The sequence below is a fragment of the Otolemur garnettii genome, unplaced genomic scaffold (assembly GCF_000181295.1).
Source record: "Otolemur garnettii isolate 467f Iridium unplaced genomic scaffold, OtoGar3 scaffold00062, whole genome shotgun sequence".
Classification (NCBI taxonomy): domain Eukaryota; kingdom Metazoa; phylum Chordata; class Mammalia; order Primates; family Galagidae; genus Otolemur; species Otolemur garnettii.
The window spans coordinates 7,435,946-7,457,291 of record NW_003852457.1 but is presented as its reverse complement, the minus strand read 5'-3'; the positions used below and the strand labels follow the sequence as shown (position 1 = coordinate 7,457,291).

General features: G+C 44.2%; 1 protein-coding gene across 1 annotated transcript in view; it reads right to left on the bottom strand.

Annotated features, from left to right (window-relative positions):
• Positions 1-20,580: 20,580 nt before the first annotated feature.
• TMEM71 (transmembrane protein 71) overlaps positions 20,581-21,346 on the bottom strand; it is a 35,706-nt gene continuing 34,940 nt past the window's right edge. The window contains exon 8 of the mRNA XM_012807000.1: positions 20,581-20,596. Coding sequence (XP_012662454.1) covers positions 20,581-20,596 — 16 coding nt within the window. The remainder of the gene's footprint in view (positions 20,597-21,346) is intronic.

Genomic DNA, 21,346 nt, shown 5'->3' with positions numbered 1-21,346 from the left:
CACTGGAGTTAGATGATATCTCAGAGTAGTTTTGATTTGCATTTCTCTGATGATTAAGGATGGTGAGCATTTTTTCATATATCTGTAGGCCATACGCCAGTCTTCTTTGGAGAAATTTCTCTTCAAGTCCCTTGCCCCTCCTGAGATGGGATCACTCGCACGTGCTAACTTCTTACTTCCCTCTCTTGCCTGTTTCCCTGGGGGAAAGAATGAGCCATTGAAACCCAGCATGTATGGGGGCAAAAGAACCAGGAAGGGGCTGATGTGATTTCAGTGTGTGAGTTTGTCATTGCTCAGAAGCAAATAACAAAACAGCCCTGTTTCTTCTCACCTACGAATAAGTACACACACCAGGGCAGCTTCCAGCAGTGAAGGCTGGACATTCTAGGACAGAGCCGCAGCCCATGATGCTGGCAAGTGAGACAAGTGGGGAGGAAGAAAACTTGGGAGTGTTTGCAGCAGGGACCTGGAAGGGGCCTCCCTCTGGGGAGGAGAGGGGAAGGAAACATCAGAAGATATGGGGACAGAGAGAAAGCCAGACACGGGAGGAGAAGAAAAGTTGCAGAGAGTCGGAGCGAGAGGAGAATATGCACAGAGAAGCAAAAGAAAAAGAGAAAGCATTTCATTCCTATGGCTTCATTCTTTCCATATGGACAGACGCCATTACTTCATTCAACAAATACAGAATGTATCTATATAAAGTAGGCAGTATGAATATATACATATATAAAAACAAACAATATATAAATACATATGCACACGTTTACATACGAGTGTGTATGTCTGTACGTGTGTGTGTTTATACACAGAATCATACTAACAACTGATCACTGCTTTGGCATTGGAAATATGGAAGTAAAACAACAATAGCAGCAACAAAAGAGAGTTCCTGCCTTCACGGAGCTTGTATCAAGCAGGAAGATACAGCAAACAAATCAGTAAGCAGGTAAATACACAGCGTATCAGGAAGTACTAAGTGCTGTGGGGGAAAGCAGGCAGAGGCAGGAGGTGAGAGGCGGAGGAGGGGATGCTTCCCTGTAAGGAGGGAGACGGCATCTGCCCCGTCTGCGGTCAGAATGTGCAGATGCCTCAGAGGAGAGCTCCAGCTGGGAAGCAGCAGGTGCAGGTGCCCAGGGAAGAGTGTGCTCTGCAGAGCGAGGAAGGCCTGAGTGGCTGGAGAAGAGTGAGTGGGACGCGAGGGAGGGTAGAGACGAAGCCTGGCCACAGTGTGTGGAGGCTGGGAGCCTCTGAGAAGAACTTTGGCTTTTCCTGGAGGGGCATGGGAGCCACTGAAGGATTTTGAGGAAACCAATGTCGCTGTGGCTTTTGTGTTGACAGTAGGCTATAAGAAAATAAGTCAGAAACCGGGACATTGGTTAAAGAGGCAACTGCGGTCAGCTAAGCAAGAGGGGTTGATACACTGAAGTTGGTAAGCAGGGGTCAAGTTTGAGCTGTATTTGAAGGTGGACCCCATGAAGGATCCCACTGATGGACTGGATGAAGGTTGTAAGAGGAGTTGTCAGGGAATCATTTGTGTCCCCATCCAGATTTATATTTATAGGAGATTCAAGTGAGGTCTTTAGGGTGGGCCCTACTCCAACATGACTGCTGTCCTCATAAGAGGGCTTTGGACACAGACATGTAAGAGGGAAGATGACAAAGGGACAGCCATCTTCAGGCCAAGTGGAGATGGCTCAGGGGAAACCAGCTCCTTGGACACCCCAATCTCAGGCTTCTGCACCTCAGAGCTGAGAGAAAATTGTTGTTTAGGGCACCTGATTTGTGGTGTTTGGTGGCATTACAGCAACCCCAAACAACTAGCAAAGGAGTCAAGGATGGATTCTAGTGTTTCCATTTGAAACTCTGAAAAGGTGGCATTGCCATTAACTAAGATAGCTAAGACAGCAGAGGGACAGGTTTGGAGGAGGTGGGAATTGCGAACTCTGCCCTGGATCTGTTAAATCTGAGACACGTGTTAGATGCTGGGAGGGAATCCCGAGGAGGCAGCTGGGTGAGTGCACACGGAGAAAGGTCAGGCTGGAGGCGCAGATGAAGGAGTCATGGCTTAGAGAGGTGTTTACACTCATGAGCATGGATAAGGCCTCTCTAGAGAGGGAACCTGCAGAAGAGAGGGCTGGAATACTCCAAAATTTAAACAGTGGCAAAAATGCAAAAGATTTAGCAACAGAGACATGAAACCAATGAGGTAAAATGAGAAGTCAACTGGGAAAAGTCCTTGGAGAGGGAGGGAGTGATGAACCACATCAAGCGCCGCTGTAGGTCGGGCCAAATGGGGACCAAGAGTTGACTGGTGGATTTGACGGTGGTGAAGGCTGTTGTCTTGTTTATCATGGGCTACCTTGGTGGGTGGTGGGAGTGAAATCCTGATTGGGGTGGGGATGAGAATGACTTAGAGGAACATTGAGGAAACATAACCATAGAAGACAAATTCACCAAGGAATTCTGCTGCTGTTGTAAGCAGAGAAATGGAGGGTGGGAGTACTTATTAGTGATGTAAGTGAGGTGGAGTCAAAGAGAGTCTTAGTTAAGACAGGTATGATTACATCATGCTGGCATGCTGCTGCCTGTAGGAGAGAGAGAATAATTCACGGAGCAATTTCCATAAGTAGAGAGGAGAGGGTGGGCTGCGATGTACGAGTGGTAAGTTGGCCCTAGACAGCAGGAAAGACTCTCCTTCCACAGAAACAGGAAGGAAGGCAGAGTAGGAACAGATGCCCGTAGGTGGGATATATGTGGCAGCAACAGCTAGTTGTATCTTCATAATTGTTTCTATTTTCTCAGCAAAATTGGAAGGAAAGACCTCAGCTAAGAATGTACAGGGAGAGGGTGTATGGAAGGTTTGAGGAGAGAGGACAAGGTAGGAGATAGTCACCTGGGGGCTGGGAATGTGAATAAATAGAAGCTGGCGAGGTGGATGCCGTGCACTGCCAAACACGTCTTGAGACTTGTAGTTATGAATTTAAAGAAAGGTTCGATTGCGTGTTTTTTTCCTTAAGCCATGTTCCGTGTGTGGGTGAAGTTGCATAATAGATTTTAGTGTTAGATTCCAGCAGAATTATAGTTTTATTAGGAGAGCACGGTGAATGGAGAGAGGTGCACAAGAATGGTTTTAATATTAGCCTTGGAAACTAAGCTGAATGAAAACACAAATGAAGACGTGAGAGAGGATCAGTGAAATGTGTCAGGATCTGTGGAATTGATCCCAGGAGCTGAAAAATTATTGGAGGTGGAAAGGGAGTGAGCGGGAAAGATGGGGATGGTTAGGAGTGGAATGTTCAACGCTGATAGCACAGAGGAGGAGGTGTGCTGACTGGGGCTGACAAGCTCCAGGGTTTGGCTGTGAGATGCAGGACTAATTTAGAGCAGAAGACAAGATCGTAAGCAGGAAAGCAGGAAAGCAGGAAAGAAAGTGGGTGGCCAGACTGGAAGCATGTGAGGAATTACTCGATGCGATTAAGCTATTGGGGAAATACAAGTTAGAAGCACAATGAGATACCACTTTACACCCACTCAGGGTTGGCTGTAACAAAAAAGACAGACATTGTCACGCACTGGAGGGGTTATGGGAGAAAATGGAACACTCAAAGCGCTGCTGGTAAGAATATAAAGTGGTACACCCACGTGGAAAAGCAGTTTGGCCTGCTCTTACAAAGCTAAGCATAAATTTGATCTAGCAAATACATCCCCAGGTATCTACCCCAAAGAAATTAAAGCACATGTCTCCATGAGGTCTTATATATAAATTTCATAACAGCATTTTTCATAAGAACCCAAGAGTTGAGACGACTCAAACCTCAATGGTAAATGTTGATCCATCAGTGGGTAACTGGATGAACATATGCAGTAAATCCACATAAAAAGGAAGTAGAGATTCATGGTACAACATGGATGGACCTTAAAAACATCATGAAAGAAGTCAGATGCAAGACCACATGTTTGTGTGAAATGTCTAGAGTGGGAAACTCTATAGAGACAGAAAGTAGATTAGTGGCTGTGGGGGCGGGGGCTGGGAGTGAGAACTAACTGTAAATGGCAGGAGGGGTCTTTTGGGGTCATGTGTAGCAGCCCGTATAGCCTATGGCTAGGAGGAGTGAGAGTTATAAGAAACACCCGTAGCTCAACAAGGGAACACCTTGGTGAAAAGGGCATGGGGAGGGGTTTAGCGCCTCTAAGGAGCATGAGAGCTCGCGAGATGAGAGCCTTGGTGAATTGGCAGTCTCCACACCTGTGGTGTTGAGAGGCACGAGATCAGCCTTATATTAGGCTGGAGGAGAAGCCAGTCGGGAGCGTGCCCGCTCACTCTGACTCTGTCCTGCGTGCAGGACGCCAGCACGGCGTCTCTCTGCTGAAGATCGCTAAGCTCTGCTAGAGACTGCTAAGATCTATCTTTCTAAGAAGACTGCTTTACACCGTCAAAAACTCTCTGTCTTTCTCTCTCTCTCTCTCTCTCTCTTTTTTCTGCTGAAGTAGATAGCCTAAGGCACCTAAGAGCAATTGTTAGCAAGGTAGCACAGCAGTCCGCCTCAGAACCTAGAGAAGCTGGGCCCGAGACCCGGCCAGTCCTGGGCCCTGACAAGCGGGTAGCAGCGGTGGGCTGTGATGTGATAAATGGTCTACTTGGCAGGATTTGGGGAAGGGAAATAAGCTTTAGCACATAAAAGCCACCAGCAAACAGAAGAAAAAGAGGAGAAAAATAGGGGGAAAAGAAATATGTAAGAGAAAAAGCCAACAGGCCTTCAGCTAGGTTTCTGCCCTTCTATCCTACATTTTCTCTTTCTAAATTCTACCTCTTCTGTGGGAAAAAAGCCAATAAGTCTTTAGAGAGGAAAGAGAAAGGTAGAACCAGGAGATAAGAAGAACCTTTAGCAAACAAAAGCCTTTAGTCTGGGGTGAGAAAAGCTTTTGGCAAGACAGCAAAGAAAGAAGTTTGGGAATAGGTTGCAGGAGTTAACCAAGTCAGGGAAAGGAATCTCTAGTTGTCTTCCCCTCTACCAACGTCCACTTTCAGCAGGAAGCAGCTTTGGAAGGGCTGCCCCCTGTCCCTCTAAGGTGATAAAAGGTGCAGTTTGAAAGGGAAAGATTGTGAGAGGTAAAAGGCCGACAGAAAAAGCCAGAAGAGAAAACTTATGGCAAATGAGACACAATCGCTAAAAGATCAAACAGTCTTACAGTTGAAGCCAATAAAGCTGTTGGCATAGCAACTTAGACCAAAGAGCCAGAGATCAGCCAAGAAATCCCCCGTTAACATCAAATACCATAAAGGTGGGAAGCGAGGCCATGAAAGAACAGTTTCTCTTTAAGTGATCCAGGGAAACAAAGCCTGCAAACTTTCAGGTGTGTGCCTCAAGGCGGAGGACTGCCTCTCTCAATTCAACAGGAGCAAAACAAAGTAGTTCCTTGAACATCTTTCTCTCAAACTATTCTTTAAACTAGTCGCTGGAAAAACAGTATAGTTTAATTTTATACTATAGGAATGCCTGTAGGTGTGGTGGACCTGTGAAGCCTCAGAGTTTGAGGGAATTAAACCAGACCAATGGATGATGGTGGAGGACAATTAGCTTAAATTGTTCTGTGGTGTGTTTGGTTATCCTGCGTGGTGAAGGGGTAACCCACCTCTCATCAGCGTGTATACTTTAACCGGGTCCAGCCAAAGAGCCTGGACGTGGCCCAAAGGGGAAAGGGGCACTGGGGGTGACCCCTTTGGAAGATTGAGAGGACGAAGGGAGGGAAGAGTGGATAAAACGGAGGGGGAGCCTGCCTTAGAGACAGGACCTTCGGCCACGTCAAACCACCTTTGTACTAGGGAAACTCCGTGAGAATTAAGGTCTGGAATCAATTAGCGAAAGAATTCTGCTAGAAAAGCAGTGTGTGAAAGCAGAGAAAACCCCGCTACCAAGGAATCACGAAGGGCGGAACCCTTAGTCTTCCAGTAAATGAACTTGGGAGAAGAGCTGTGAGGGATGCATTTGTTAGGACCGGGAGTATCAAAACCTTTGGAACAGCAAGAGTAAAATCCTTGCTTGCAAAGATTGCAAGGAAAGTGTAACCTTTTGTTAATTACAACTTAAATAGCAAAGTTCTTACAGTCAAAGAAATGGCAAATTCTTTTAGCTAATATGTATATACATATCTTGCAGTTTTTGGCCAGGGCTGGGTTTGAACCTGCCACCTCCAGTATATGGGGCTGGTGCCCTCCTCCTTAAGCCACAGGCACCATCCTCAGCTAAGATTTTCAGTTTGTTTTCTCAGTTAAAAAAGACCTTCAAGGGAATTAACATGACACTAGCTGTTTTCTGTTTTCTGTTGAGGCAAGAAAGTAAAAGCAGAACTAAAAGAATCTATCCTAACCACTCTGTGTAGGCCTCAGCCAAGCCGCAGGCGTTTCTGCTGTCTGCGTTTCTCCCCTGACATACGCGGGGCCTAGATTGTAACCTAGTAACTTCCTCGGGTTTCTGTTGCCTTTGGGGCAAGTGGTCTGACCGCAAGGACGTGGGCGAATCTGACCTTCCCCCTTGAGCCCAGGGTTCTTGAGGATGATGTCATGCCTCTGTCTTATGACCCTCACGTGCACTCCAACCCTGAAAGGTGGATAAAAGAGAGGCAAGAGATTGAATCGGCGGGGGGGGGGGGGGCTCGGTTTTGGGAAACACGCTGGTGTTCCGAGTACCCCCGGCCAAATAAACCCGCTTCCTCTAATCAACTGGTGCCTGGAGCCTTCTGTCTGAGTCGGCCTCCTGCTACACTGTAGCTGCTTAAACTTGTATTGGGCTTCATCATTTAAAGAGCCCTTACCTGGAATTTAGAACTTTGACAATCATCATATTATCTCACCTAGCAAAAAGGGCTAGACAACAGGAAGAACTACCCTTGCCACATTAAGAATGATTTTGTGTATAAAAATGGGGGGCAATGTAGCAGCCTGTATAGCCTATGTCTAGGAGGAGTGAGTTGTAAGAAACACCTGTAGCTCAATGGAACACCTTGGTGAAAGGGCATGGGGAGGGATTTAGGTCTCCTAACAAGCGTGAGAGAGCTCGAGAGATGAGAGCATTGGTGAATTGGCAGTCTCTACACCTGTGGTGTTGAGAGGCACGAGATCAGCCTTACGTTAGACTGGAGGAGAAGGCAGTCAGGAACGTGTGCATTCTATTACCAACCCGCTCATTCTGACTCACCTGTTCATTCTGACTGCCGCTTCTCCTGCCTGCAGAACGCCAGCACAGCGTGTCTCTGCTGAAGATTACTAAGCCCTGCTAAAGACTGTCAAGATCTAAGACTATTTCACCCTCAAAGACTCTCTCCTGCTAAAGTAGATAGCCCTCAGGCACCTAAGAGCAATTGTTGGCAAGGTAGCCTAGCAGTCCTTGTCCAGAACCTAGACAAGCTGGGCCCGAGACCTGGCCGGTCCTGGGCCCTGACAAGTGGTGGCATCAGTGGGTTGTGACAGACATGAACACTCTAATGTTGCACTGTTATGATGGTTGCATAACTTTAAGTCTAAAAAGCATTGAATTGTGTACTTAAAACAAGGAAATGTTATCACATGTAAGGTGTAACTCAACAAAGCTGTTTGTAAAATATACTGAAAGAAACAGGGCCAGAGTATTAAGGTGACACCCATGTGCAAGTGGAGATCAAGAGGAATGACAGGAGTTGTGCCAGCGAGAGTGACAATGACAGAGGTTCTAGAACTTTCAAGAAATGAGATGGTATTTGACTACACCAAAAGGTGGCAGCAGATGGCACAGGGTGGTGTCCTGAGCCCCCAACCTGGGGTTCTCAGGCAAGGAGAGGAACAATTCTCCAGTGTCAGCAATAGTGGGGAGCAAGGAGGATGCCAATCCTGCCATCAAGTCGAGGGCTACAGTGAGTGTAAGAGAATACAGAATGTGTGAGCTCAGAATTTAGTTACATAACTGGGAAGTGCAAGCAGGAAATGTCCTGGCCTTGAGAGTGGCTCCTGCAGAGGTTGACAAGTGACCTCAGGCAAGCAACTTAATCCTTTGGATTCTCAAGTGTCAAGTGAAGAATTACACTTCTCAAACTCACGGTCCTGAGGGTGAAGTGAGTGTGCACAAACCCAGCTCACATTTCACAATAGACCAGGCGGGGCTTTCCACTCACGCTGATAAGAAACCTGAACTTCAGAGAGGTTAGGTGATTTGCTGAAACTCAGAGCACTGAAGAACACAGCCCTCCTGACTCCTCCCACCCACCCTGCTGCCTCCCCATTGCAAGGCTGCCTCTCAAGAACAAATTTCTGAGGGTTTTTATGCTGATGTTGAGACAGAAATAGTAGATAAGCTTTCAGTTCCCTTCACCACTGTAAAATTAGAGAATTTCTAAAGCTAAATCAGGATGGGCCCAGTATAAAGAGGGCATCTTGGAAAATGTGGACACTGTTGATATTTCCCCCACGCCCCGTGTACCCGAAGCTCGCGCTATCTGCATCAGACGCGATATATTCTCTGCCAGCTCTCCAGTGGGTCATGCCAGCCATCTGCTCATCAACAATTACTTATTGAGTATTTTCTGTATGTCAGGCACTATTCTGGGCATTTGGGGACTCAACAAATTCTTGGGGCATCTATTCTGGTGGAAAAAATGAGGACAGAGCAGGGGAAAAGCAAAACCCAAATGAAACTAACAAAGATCAAACTGCAAGTGAACAAGCAGAACTTCTGATGAGACAGTTGAATAAGCAGGGGTGGGAGTGTGAAACAGCCTCTCTGTGGAGGTGGCGTCTGCATGATAAAAAGCAACTGTCCTTCAGGGAGAAGAGTGTCCCCTGCCCTGAGGTGGGCTGAGCCTGGTGTACTGCGGAACAGAAAGGGAGGCAGTGCCATGCCCATGGCAAAGTGAGAGAAAAGAAATGCAGAGAGAGGGGGTGCATTTACCAGGGAAGTGTGCAGAGACCCGTGTAAACTTCAGGCAGATTGCTCCAGCTGCTGTGTGCAGAGGCACTGCAGCCTGGAAGGGTGGTCAGAGCAGGGGCCAGAAGAGAAAAATCTCTGCTGGAAGAACTTGTCCCTTTTTCTTTAAACGTCCTCTTCTGCTTTCTTTACCTGTCGAATTCATACTACTACAAGAGCATTGCAGACCTATTCACAAGGCCAGGCGGTGGCTCACACCCGTAATCCTAGCACTCTGGGAGGCCGAGGCAGATGGATAGCTTGAGCTCACGAGTTTGAGACCAGCCTGACCAAAAACGAGACCCCCATCACTACTAAAAATAGAAAAACTGTGGCAGGAGGATTGAGTCCAAGAGTTGGAGGTTGTTGTGAGCTATGATGCCATGGCATCTATCAAGGAAAGAGCTTGAGACTATCTCAAAAAACAAACAAATAGCCAAAAGGTCGAAGAAATCCAAATGTCCATCCAGAGATGAATAAACAGCATGTGTTGTTTCCATAGCATGGAATATTGTCCATATAAAGACAAGAAGTGCTGCTATGCTAAGGTGTGGATACACCTTCAAAGCATTGTGAAGGGAAAGACACCAGACACAAAAGGTCACACACTGTATGACTCCAATCGCATGAAATGTCCAGAATCAGTAAACCCTCAGAGACAGAAAGCAAACGAGTGGTCACCAGAGGCCAGAGAAGGAATAAACGCAGAGCGACTTCTGAATGGGTGTGGGGCGTCCTTTCCAGGTGGTGACAACATTCTGGAACTTGTGATGCCCCACACTGTAACTGTGCTATATGCCACAGAACTGAACACTTTGAGTAATGTTATGTATTTCATCTCAATGAAAAATTTTAAAGAAATTTAGTATATATTGTCTTTTTTAGCAAGCATGATAAACATGTTCTGATTAAACTAAAAAGAGCAAGTGGGAAAAACATTGCTTAGAGATTCTCTGAAAAGACCCAGGCAACCAGGCTTTGGGGAAGCCGGGAATAGGGATTAGGCAGCCCTCCATCCCCAGGCTTACTCACAGCCTCCTCTCACCTTCTGTTCCCGGGAGAAAGAGTCTGACCAGCCAAGCTTGTGCTTCATGTCTCCCCTGTCCCCAGAGCCTAGGATCTGAGTTTGTAACGCCACTAAAATCCAGAGACTGAGGGTGGGGATTGCCCAGAGAAAGTGTTGCCAGGACCAGAACAGGAGAGAAAGGGATTCTGAGTGTTTTCATCCATTTTGTGCAGATAGACAAATAACAGAGCACACAGGAATTTATAGGCTCCCAGTTCCTCAAGCTGGCAAGTGCAAGATGAAGGGGCTGGGGTCTTCTGAGGATCGACCTGCTGTGTCATCTATGGAGCAAAGTGGAAGGGAAGAGCAGACGAGCGGGGGCCCAACCTACCCCTTTTTTCATGGTACTATTTCCACCTAAAGGTGGTGCCCTCGAGGTCTAATCCCCTCTTAAGGGTCCTTTAATGCTACATTGGTAATTAAACTTCAACACGCATTTTGGAGGGGGCACATGTTCAAACTATAGCACTGGGATAAAAAACAAGACCACAGATGTTCACTACAAATACTCCCCCCCACACGTATTTTTTTCAGTGGCATCTGTCTGGTCAGCATCTACTAAGCATCTCTTTGAGGCCCTGGGGATTAGAGGGGGTTGTCTCTGCCATCCTGGACCTTACAGTCATTAGGGAAGACACGAGCTGGACCCAGACCAATAGCTCAGCTCTGTGCAGGCAAGTGCAGAGGATGCCTGGCAAGCCTGTCTGCCCCTCCGTTATCCAGGCACAGGTGGGCGTGGCTACCTGGCCTTGCCTCCATCTCATTGCTTGTCACACTGATGTCCCCCCCCCCCTTTGTCTACCTCATTCTTAAGACTGTGAGTCTCTGAGCTGCATGGACCCTGGAACCAACACAGGGGGCAGGAGCTGAAAGAGAGGCAACGAGGGCACTGGCTTGTCATCTATATCCTGCTTCCCTTTTGAGCAAAGTCTCTTTAAAACTTTTTTCAGTTGTATATGTTTAGTCTCACTGTGCATCTTGCCTCCATGTTGGGAGTGGGGAGTAGGATGACACCGGGGCAGTGTGACAGCTGATGGCACTAAATCATAGCTGGGGGCTGGGCCTGTCATCTGCGAGAGCCCCCAACTTCCAACAGGGCAGTGGCCACATGATTGACCCCAGATGGTGGCTGCTCCTATGCCTGAAGCTCTCTCTAGGTGGCCTGCCTTGACATGTCAACCTTGCAACCAAGAGTTCTCCTGCTCAAACCCCAAGATGTTGGTAGTGGCTATCCTTCAGTCAGGGGATAACAATTTTTTTCTTTTGCTTATTTGAATTTTCATTTAAATAAAATGGTGAGTCACTTTCAATGTATGGAAAATTGAATTAAAGAAGTTATTTTTAAAGTCCTGTCTCACGTGACGATCATAAGTGTACTTTCTCTTACTTGGTCTTCTCTATGACAAAGGGATGGATGCCTCCATACTGTAGCTAGCACTTCAGAGACGGCCACGAGATAGGAGACCACACTTGTTTCACAAATGAGAAAAATTGAGAATCAAAGATATGGGTGATAGGTCTGATATCACAAAGCTGGAAATGGCAGACAGCCAGAAACCTCTATGTCCAACATAGGTGTGTCTGATTTCAAAGTCTGTTTTGGCCTTTATGCCACTCTGCCTGTGTTAAATATTGAAAGAAGTATTATCTTCAGCTAGATTAACACAGCCTTGGCCCACCCTCAGCCGTATCTAGTTTCTCTTCTACCAGATCATCCAGTGACTGAAAAATTTGCAATGTCTCAGAAGTCTTGAATACTTATGACTACTGATATCACTACAACTATAGTGAAAAAAATAACAATGGCAGCTTCCATTTTGGAATAGCTCACTGAATAATCAGTTAAGTGTTAAGCACTTTGTTCTTAAGACTAGGAAATTAAGCCTTAGCAAGGTGAACTCACAGTAAAGTGACTCAGCAGTAAAGTAGCTGGGTCACAGCCTAGCCCCAGGTCTACTCTGACTCCAGCACTGCTATGCCAGCATTCAAGGGATGTAGCAGCAGACCAAGAAACAAAGGAGAGGGGAAGGTGGAAAGCTCTAGAATGTGGTTCTTGATTTCCTCCTCCCCCCGGAAAAACAAAGGAAAAATAAAATGGAACTGCCGGTACTAAGTTTCAGCCATCTCCCCCATAGCAGATAACTTGCAGCCTAAAGATGAGCTTCACACAGGCACAGTTATGCCCTTTCAGTTCGGATTGGGCTGGAGGATGGGGGTGCCTGCTCTGTCCACAATGCAAATGAAAAACGTCATTTTGCACTGAAAACACGCATCCCGAGACACCAGGCTTTGTTTTTCTCTTGCATTTTATTTTCTTTCCTTCAAATCTGATTTAAGGCTACAAAAAATAAGAATCTTTGCAAAATGGTTGCCAGCTTTCCTCATCCACCTGCTATGCTGCCCTCCACCCCCAAGGTCCCCTGTCTGGCTCTCTGGCAGGTGCAGCTTGCAGCTGTGGCAGATTTCACCCAGCATGGGACAGATGGAGGGGATACAGTCAGCACAGCGGGATAGAATTTTAAAAAAAACACATGGTAAAACCTTCATCAAGGCCCGGTAGGGAAATGTGGCATGATGCAAAGTACGCCAAGTTGGCAGGTGTCCGCGTCTACTGCATCATGTGAGCAATATTGGGATTCCTTCTGGGGGTGGCAGTTGGCATTCCTGCAGCACAGGCAGACCATTTTGCATTTGAGCTGTTTGGGAGTAACTACAGTACATATCTGCTTGGAGAACCATTGCAGTGGAGGTGGGGAGGCAGAGCGGAAGTGGCACAGAAGCCGCAGACACCTGCGTGGAAGAAGCCCAGTTCTAGGCTTTTTTCTGAGCTGTATGACTCAGGGCAAGGTGTGCATCCTTTCTGAGATTGCCTGCCTCATCTTTAAAATGGGAGCACGTGTGGCAGAGCTGCTAAAGAGCTCCAGTGAGCCATGTGCTTTCCTATCTTCCCCACCACCTTGCCAGAGTGGGATCATGTGGCCAACCCTCTAAAGAAGGGACATGACAGTCCCCAGTCTGAAGCCCTCAAGAGAGGGCATGCCAGGCAAGCGTGAAGGCCATACGTGGCCAAGGGCATGGGTGGCTCCTGTGGCAAACCAAGAGTAAAACCCAACAGGACCACAGTGAGGATTGTAGAGAAGGAAGATGAAGCTCTGGGCACGTAGCACATTCTCCATTAAAACAGCAGTTCCTTTCAGGAGCCACTGTAGCGTGAGCTTCTACAAGCCAAGGACCTAAAGTGGGCCAGACAACGTGAGATGATTTCTCTCTCATTTTGCATCTCATGGCAACTCTCCCAAGAAATGTGATTTGAGAACCTTGAGATATGAGACAAAAGGTAAAAGTCATCCTTATCCCTGAAAGATGGCTATTTTTATTTAATCCTTTGCCTTATGGAAAACGTCCTCCTGAATTAGCATTTCTGGCAACAGTGACTTGGGCAGTGTTTGATCTTCAAGGCAGTTAATAGTGGGAGAGCAATGCATGTGGCTCAGACAGACCAGCCTTTGAAACCTGGATCTCCCACCTACCCACTTGGAAAACCCTCAGAAGTTATTGAACTCCTTTAAGGTTGTTTATTAGACAAAATGGCAATTATTATACTTATTAGGATTTTCTAACACAGAACCTATGGAATATACATTTGTAATGTAATGTATATCCCATTGGTTCAAAGATCATGTATTATAAATGTTTTATGTTATATACATATATGTATATTATATCATATATCCTATTGGTTTGGAGAACCTTGACTAATATATTTTGAGAAGAGAAGAGATTTTAAGGAATTGATTTATACAATTGTGGGGGCCGTCAAGTCAAAAATCCGTGGGGCAATCTGGCTGCCTAGAGATTCAGGCAAGAGATTTTGTTATGTTGCAGTTTTGAGTCTTTGGGGTGGAAACTCAAGCAAATTATTTGTTGTGGTCTGGAGGCAGAATTCATCTTTCTTTACAAATTTCAATGTTAATGCTCTCAACTGATTGGATGAGGCCCACCTTACATCATGGAGGATGATCTGCTTTATTTAACATCAACTGAGTGTAAGCATTAATCACATCTACCAAAAAAAATCACAATATCTAGAGTAGTGTTTAACCAAATAATTGGGCACCATGCTATATATAAAGTGAGACACAAAATTGACCATCACACGTACTTAGAAGAATTAAGCAGTTTATTAGAATTTGCAATGTAAAACATATAAGGCAGGAACAAACACAGGGTAAGCTCCTCGGTGACTATGTTTCCTGTTCCTGTTCCTTTATTGCTACTGAGATCATTTCTTCTGTTTTCTTTTCCTTGCCCCCTGCTTTTGATATTTTTCTTTCATGTCTCATCTCTCAAGAGAATACAATACCACACTTCCTATTAACACAGAAGTCTCATCTGAATTAATGAAAATTCTAACTTCATAAGTTTTCAAGCAAATGCACTTTTTTTTTTTTTTGGCTCTTAAGTGTATTTGACACTTGCAATTACATGCTCAGCCAGTTCTCAGTCTGCCATGACATCTGTTCCTTGAGCATAAGATATTTCTTTCATTTAAAAAAAATTCCTGGTTCCTAGCAAGTGTCAGGTAATTATCAGGTGATCCATAATTACAATGTTAGACTGAGTTATAGATGCATGAATGAGTTAGAACAAATGTAAATTGTACTTGCTAGAGCAACAAAATAACATCTCTGGTGAAAATCTTTAGAATAACTGTAAGTCAACTCTGTGGTGGTCAGTTCAGCACATACTGAGTGTCAACCATGTATTGACATGGGTATTAATAAGTGGGTATTATGTACTGAATGTTGTGTCCCTTGCCAATTCTTATGTTGAAACCCTAATCCCCCATGTGACAGCACTAGGAGGTAGGGCTTTGGGAAGTGATTAGGTCATGAAGGAAGGCCTGGTGAATGGAATCAGTGCCCTTATTAAAAGAGGAGACACTGGCTCACTCTCTTCAATATGTGAAGATACAACCAGAAGACGGCCATCTGCAAACCAGGAAAGGGCCCTCACCAGACACCGAATCAGCCAGAGCTCTGATCTTCCCAGCCTTCAGAACTGTGAGAAATAAATGTGTGTTGCTTCAGCCAAGGAAACTGTAGCAGCAGCCTTGCTGGCTATGAAGTGGGTGAATGGGAAGCTCTCTGCTTTAGCACTTCCCACCAGTATTGATCTTGTGTTTATCCTACTGTGTGATGCTTTGTTCGCCCTATTACAGCACAGGTTTCCAGAGGATGAACACCAAAGATTAATGCCTCTGTACCTGGCTCAGTGTGTATGGGCGGTGTGCTATTAAACCAATAAATGCAAATTGAATTTTAAAAGATGAGTTATTCTCTGGGCATCTTCTTACACTTTAATTTACCTTGGCAATATTTTTTGCATCTTAGATACAAAGTACGTAGTTTGGAAGCTGGAAGGTACGCTTTCTGAGCAAATCTGTATATAAAACGTAGTTTCTTCGTATATGTTAAGTGACGACTCTGCATAGCTTCCTGGCCGTGTTTGAAAGAAGAAACTAACCCCTTGCTTTGAAAATTTGTAAAGGAAAAGACTTGAGATCCTTTTCTGTAAAAACCGAACCACTGGGTAATCAGATGGCAGATGTTTCTCTATACAAATAAATGATGATATGATGAAATTGGAATATCATCCTTTAACCCCTGATGAATTAAAAATCTAAGCATTGAGCAGAAATGGCTGCTGACAACACAAAAAGATATTATGTCTGAAGAATATGACACTACCCCTGAAGTAGCAGCTCCTCAGAAAACTCAAAATTAAAAATGATTAAGCTTCATAATCAACAGTTGGCAGGAAATACAGAAGACTGAGAGAAACGTTAAACTTGACCACAGGAATTCAATCAGCAACATTCCAGTTGAGTGAACTTTTAATAGACAAACCCAGTTTTCACAAGAGGCAGACTTCAAAGCTCAGGGCGGAATGGAAGTTGGAGGAAGAAGATATACATTGAAAGAGACTCAAAAGACACAGGAAGCAAACAAATAAAAACAGGCAGAGCTATTCCATGGTGTTCAGGAATATATTCTGCTGAAAAAATTACATAGCAAGCACAGAGGTGATTATCATGAAATCAGCACTCAGGTGATTCTGAGAGTGGGAAAGATGGAGGGGCTCCTGATATAGCTAGGAAGGTTGTGTCTATTTTAATGTTTGTTCTCGAAAAAGGCATGTTTTTTGGCCTAAATGTATTCCTCAAAGTCCGCATGTTGGAAGTTTAATACCTAACACAACACGGTTGGGAGGTGGGTCTTTGAGAAGTGACTGGGCTAATACCATTATCAGGGGAGTGGGTTGGTTTTCACAGGACAGGTTCTGAGAGCAGGAGGAGTTCAGCGCCTTTGTCTCTCGCCCTCTTCCCTTCCACCGTGGGGTAATGCTGCAAGAAGGCCCTTACTAGAGCTGACACCTTGTGATTAGACTTCCCAGCCCCCAGAACTGCAAAAAATGTCTTCTCTTTATACATTACCCAGTCTATGATATTCTGTTAGTAAAACAAGGCATGCTAAAATACAGCATTTGCCTTACAGTAATGTATTAAATCATACATTTGTTTTACATCATTTTGTCTACGTGTATTTCTAGTATTTTAACCAGAATTATTATTTAGGTGGCTGTTCCACCTATTTCTCTGAGGGAAGTCTACATAAACATGATATTTCATAAGTGCAGGAATCTTTGCCTTTCTTCATTGTCCTATCTCATGGCTGGAGTAGTTCTTGGCACATGGTTGGACCAAATATATGTTTACTGAACTAATAAATGAAACTAGCATCAAACTGCATAGAACGTCATATTTTGATTACTATAAACTTCAAAGTTACAAAGTCCAGATCACTAGGAATTTTTTGTGTCCTGCAGACATGGTTCTTTATGACTGTTGCCTACTGGGAGGGCTATAAAACAAATAGGCCCCTCAGAGCTTCAGGCTGGCTCCTGGCAGAGCGATGGCATCAGTGATGCACAGTCTTCCTGAGTGCAGATACAGCAACAGTCTCTCACAGGTGAATCTGCAGGAGGTTAAGGTCACGATGGAGTCTTTAAGTGGTGGGGCTTCAGAGCAGCCATCTGGCTAGAAGCCATGCTGCCAGGAGACCAGTCTTAAAACCATTTTTCACAGAAACATGTTTCATAAACTAACAGTATGGGTGATTCATGGATATTGTGTTTATTTTGTTCATTATCAATTGCTGTGTAATATTAGCCTAGTAGTTTAGAACACAACTTATCTCAGTTTTCGTCGGTTAGGGCCACAGTTTAACTCTACAAAGCGGTAAACTAGGCATTGTCCAGGGATGGGCTTTCATATGAAGGCTCTATTCGGGAAGGACTCAGCCACTGAGGCAAAAGGAACGGAATTCTAATGACCATGTGCACTTGGAAGAATATCCTTTAGATGATGAGAACCCAATCCTGGCTGATACCTTGACTGCAGCCTTGTAGAGAACACAAACTAGCTGTGTCCAGACTGCTGACTCTCTGTGAGACAATAAATTTGCTGTTGGAGGCTGCTAAGTTAGTGCTTATGGGGAAAAGGTTAAAGCCATCTATTAAAAACACATTATCAGTAATTCTCAGTGATAGTCTATAAAGTAGGAGGTTTTGTCTGTTTTATAAAGTTACAGAGACTCAACGTCACCCAATAAGTGGGGAACAGGATTCAATTCTAGCTTTGAGTCTCCTCAAAGTCTGTGTCCTATTTACATTAAGATTATGCCTCTTGGCACAGCTTTAAATGAATCTTAAATGAAAATTGTTTCTCTACTCCCAACATTTCTGACACCAAACATGTGGATTTTCTACTCCAAGCAGTTTTCCATTTCTCTGTAGACATCAACTAGGTGTCCTACAATTTAATTCCATTTTGCCCCTAACTACCTGAAGTTAGCACAGACCCACAGGTTGAGACCTCAATCCCACAAGACTATCCTCTACTTATGCCAGCCACAAATAACAGGTGCCCCAGTTACCCACATGCCTGTCTGACTTGGCTACAAATAGAGGCTTACCACAGCTCCTTCTGCAGGTTCAGTAATTTGCTATCACAGTGCATAGAATTCCAGGAAACTCTGTACATTTGTAATACTATCTTATAATAAGGTATATGACAATGTAAATGAAGATGAAGTCTGGAAGGGTTCTGGCCCTGTAGAGTTGGGGTGTACCACCCTTTCAACATGTGCTCACCAACTTGGAAGCTCTCCAAACCCCATGGCTTAGGAATTCTTATGGAGGCTCTATCATGCAGACGTGATCAGTTATCAACTCCACGTCTAGCGCCTTTCCCTTCCACAGGGGACAGAGAAAGTCTTTGTACACAAAGTATTCTATGCATGTAAATAATTATGGTATGTCACCATCTTACTTTGAAAGGCATCTATATCAAGTGGGCCTGTAAAAGTGTGCAACACATACACACAGGACACGTGGCAATTGTCCATGGACACTCAACTAATAGCGACTAAATGAAAGGCTCCCTGTGCCTTTAGTTCTCCAGCAAGCCCCTTTCGAAGCATTATATAGGTGTGGATGGAAGGTTGCCTTTTTAAAATCACTTTTTAAAAAGGCAAACGTATGGAACACATCCCAGGCTACTAAATCATGGTGCAAACCTATTTCAGATATGACTGTGGTTAGGCTTACTAATGGTCCCTAGAAATATCCAGGTTCTAATCACAGGAATCTGTGAATGTTACATGGCAAAAGGGACTTTGTACATGTGATTAAATCAAGGATTTTATTTTTTATTATAACGTTGTACATTGGTGCTTTTATGGGGTTCAGTGTACTGCTTTGATATACAATGTGAAATGCTTACATTGAATAAGTCAAGGATTTTAGATGGAGAGATTACCTTGGATTGTCAGAGTAGGCCTTAAATGTAATCTCAATTATCCCTTAATGAAGCAAAGGGAGATTTTACTGCAGAAGAAAAGGGGATGGACTATGGAAGAAATAGATTGGAGCTGTGTGCTGTAAAAATAGAGGGAGGGGCCACAAGCTAAGGAATGTGGCGGACGCCCAAAACAGAAAAAGGCAAGAAAACAGACTCTTCCTTGAAGCCTCCAAGGAGGAGAAAACTCTCCTGACACCTTTAGGCGTATGACCTCCAGAATTGTAAATTTTAAGTCACGTGGTTTGTAGTGATTTAAGGCAACAATAGGAAAACAAGGACTTCATGATGACTCTATTTATTAGTAAAATTTCTTTCAACTCCAAATACACTAGATATAGATGATATGAAAAGTGGTACCTGGGCATTGCCATTTTAAGCAAAGATAATTTTATCCACCCAGAGTTTGTCAGAGCACATTGAACAGATCTGAATTGCAGGCTGTATTTGCTTTGTGAACAGCACCGAGTGAGAAGGATGAACAAAAGTCTCTTCCACAACCCTTGAGTCAATTGTACACCTGCACCGGTTTCCTACTGGCATTTTGCCTTTATTTTGCCCTTAAAACATTTTCAAAGCACACTGGCATTTTGCCTTTATTTTGCCCTTAAAACATTTTCTGTATTATCTTTATTTTCATTGCAATTTAAATGAAAGGAATCATGAGCCCCAAGAAGATTAAAAACTTGGTAAATTGTTTCAAAAAAAGGGATATTTTCCAGAAAATGACTCTCTCCTGCTCATTTTCAACCAATCATCACCCACTGTCAGCACCTAATAGTGACCAACTTCTTTGGGAGGAATAATGAAGTTTTACAAGATTATATTTTACATGCAAACTACCCTTATTCAAGTTGGTATTAGTTACACAAACTTACTCTCATTGTTCAATTAAAGCAGTTCATCAAGCCCTAGGTGCACGTGGGCAGGCCCCAGAGTCTGCCCTGTCACAGGCTCCTGGCAGAATTCACTAATGAAAACTAATGTCTTTTCATATAAAAGGTATAAATTAGTTTCATAATAGGGGTGTGTACATTAGATACTTTTTCTTCCATTCTTGTGTTACTTTGCTCAGAGCCTAAGAATACAGGGAGGGGGAGGGAGAGGGAAGGGGGGATTGGGTGGAGGGAGAGAGTTTGGAGGGATCACTTCTGAGGTTTATCTTACAAAGGTACAAATGAATCTAAGAGTAGAATGTGAACGTTTTAAAATAATAAAGAAAATGACACGAAGGCTATGTTAACCAGTTTGATGGAAGTGTTTTGGATTGTGTGAAACCCCACACTGTACCCCAGAAGTGCATTAATGTACATAGTGACCATTCAATTAAAAAAAATAAAAGAAAACTAATGTCTGGGAACCACTGCCTTGGGGAACAAGGAGGGAACCTTTGCTCCAGGTGACCCGTCACATTCCCCAGGCCTTTCCCTCCCAACTGCAGGTGTTTCCAAAGGAAAAGCAATTTAACATTTTCATGAGCATATTACAATTGTGAGGGAAAAACTTAGTCTTTTTTTTAAACATATAGTCAGATTAAATCTTTCTCAACTATCCAGTTGCTCATTCCCTCCCAGTAAAGCAGCTGATACTAAGACTGAAAGTCGGACAATTTCTGGATATTCAGTTGGAAGACATTCATCAGCGGCATTGCTAAATGGTTGTCAAATTTTGGCAAATCTGGATCAGAGAAAGAAAAGAAATGCATAATTCATCCCTACACACGAGAGATACTCTCTAATCACCACACACACACCCCGGCTTGAATAATCACAACTGTTAGGAAGCGTGGAGCCTCAACTTAGAGTGACTTTCTTTTTGCTTTCACTCTAGTGGTTCCTAGTGCTGTTTTTTCATCTGAAAGGCTATAGAAGTTTTAACCTCTCAGCACTGCCGGTTGCTTAATTAACTACCATTCCATGTTGTTTTCTCTTCCCCAAATTACCACCCTTAGGATCATAGTCTTGCATTGGTTTTCAGCATATTTTTAATCCCCCCAATTTATTCATTCACCATGTGCAGGAACATCCATTCCTCCATCTGAGTAGAGGGAACGGCTGTCACCTATTTGTTACTCCGTGAGACATGTACACTGCTGATGCTGACACATGACTGGCAACACGGGCACCTGTGGGATACTTGGGATGACAGTGAACAAGATGGACAGAACCTACACTCACAGGTTTCAAATTTAATAAAATTGAATGAAAATTGCATTAGGATATAAAAAGGGAATATGATTTGGGAAGCAAGAAATGGTAAAGAGGCATCGAATCTAACAACATTGCTCAGTATGGGCAGGGGCGGGGACGGCAGCTGTGTTAATATTTGCTGAACCAAATCCAGCACTTGCCCTCCACTTCTTTAGGGTCTCATCATTGATTGTTAGAGACTTGTGAGTCATCCTTGACTCTTGAAATTAATAACCGT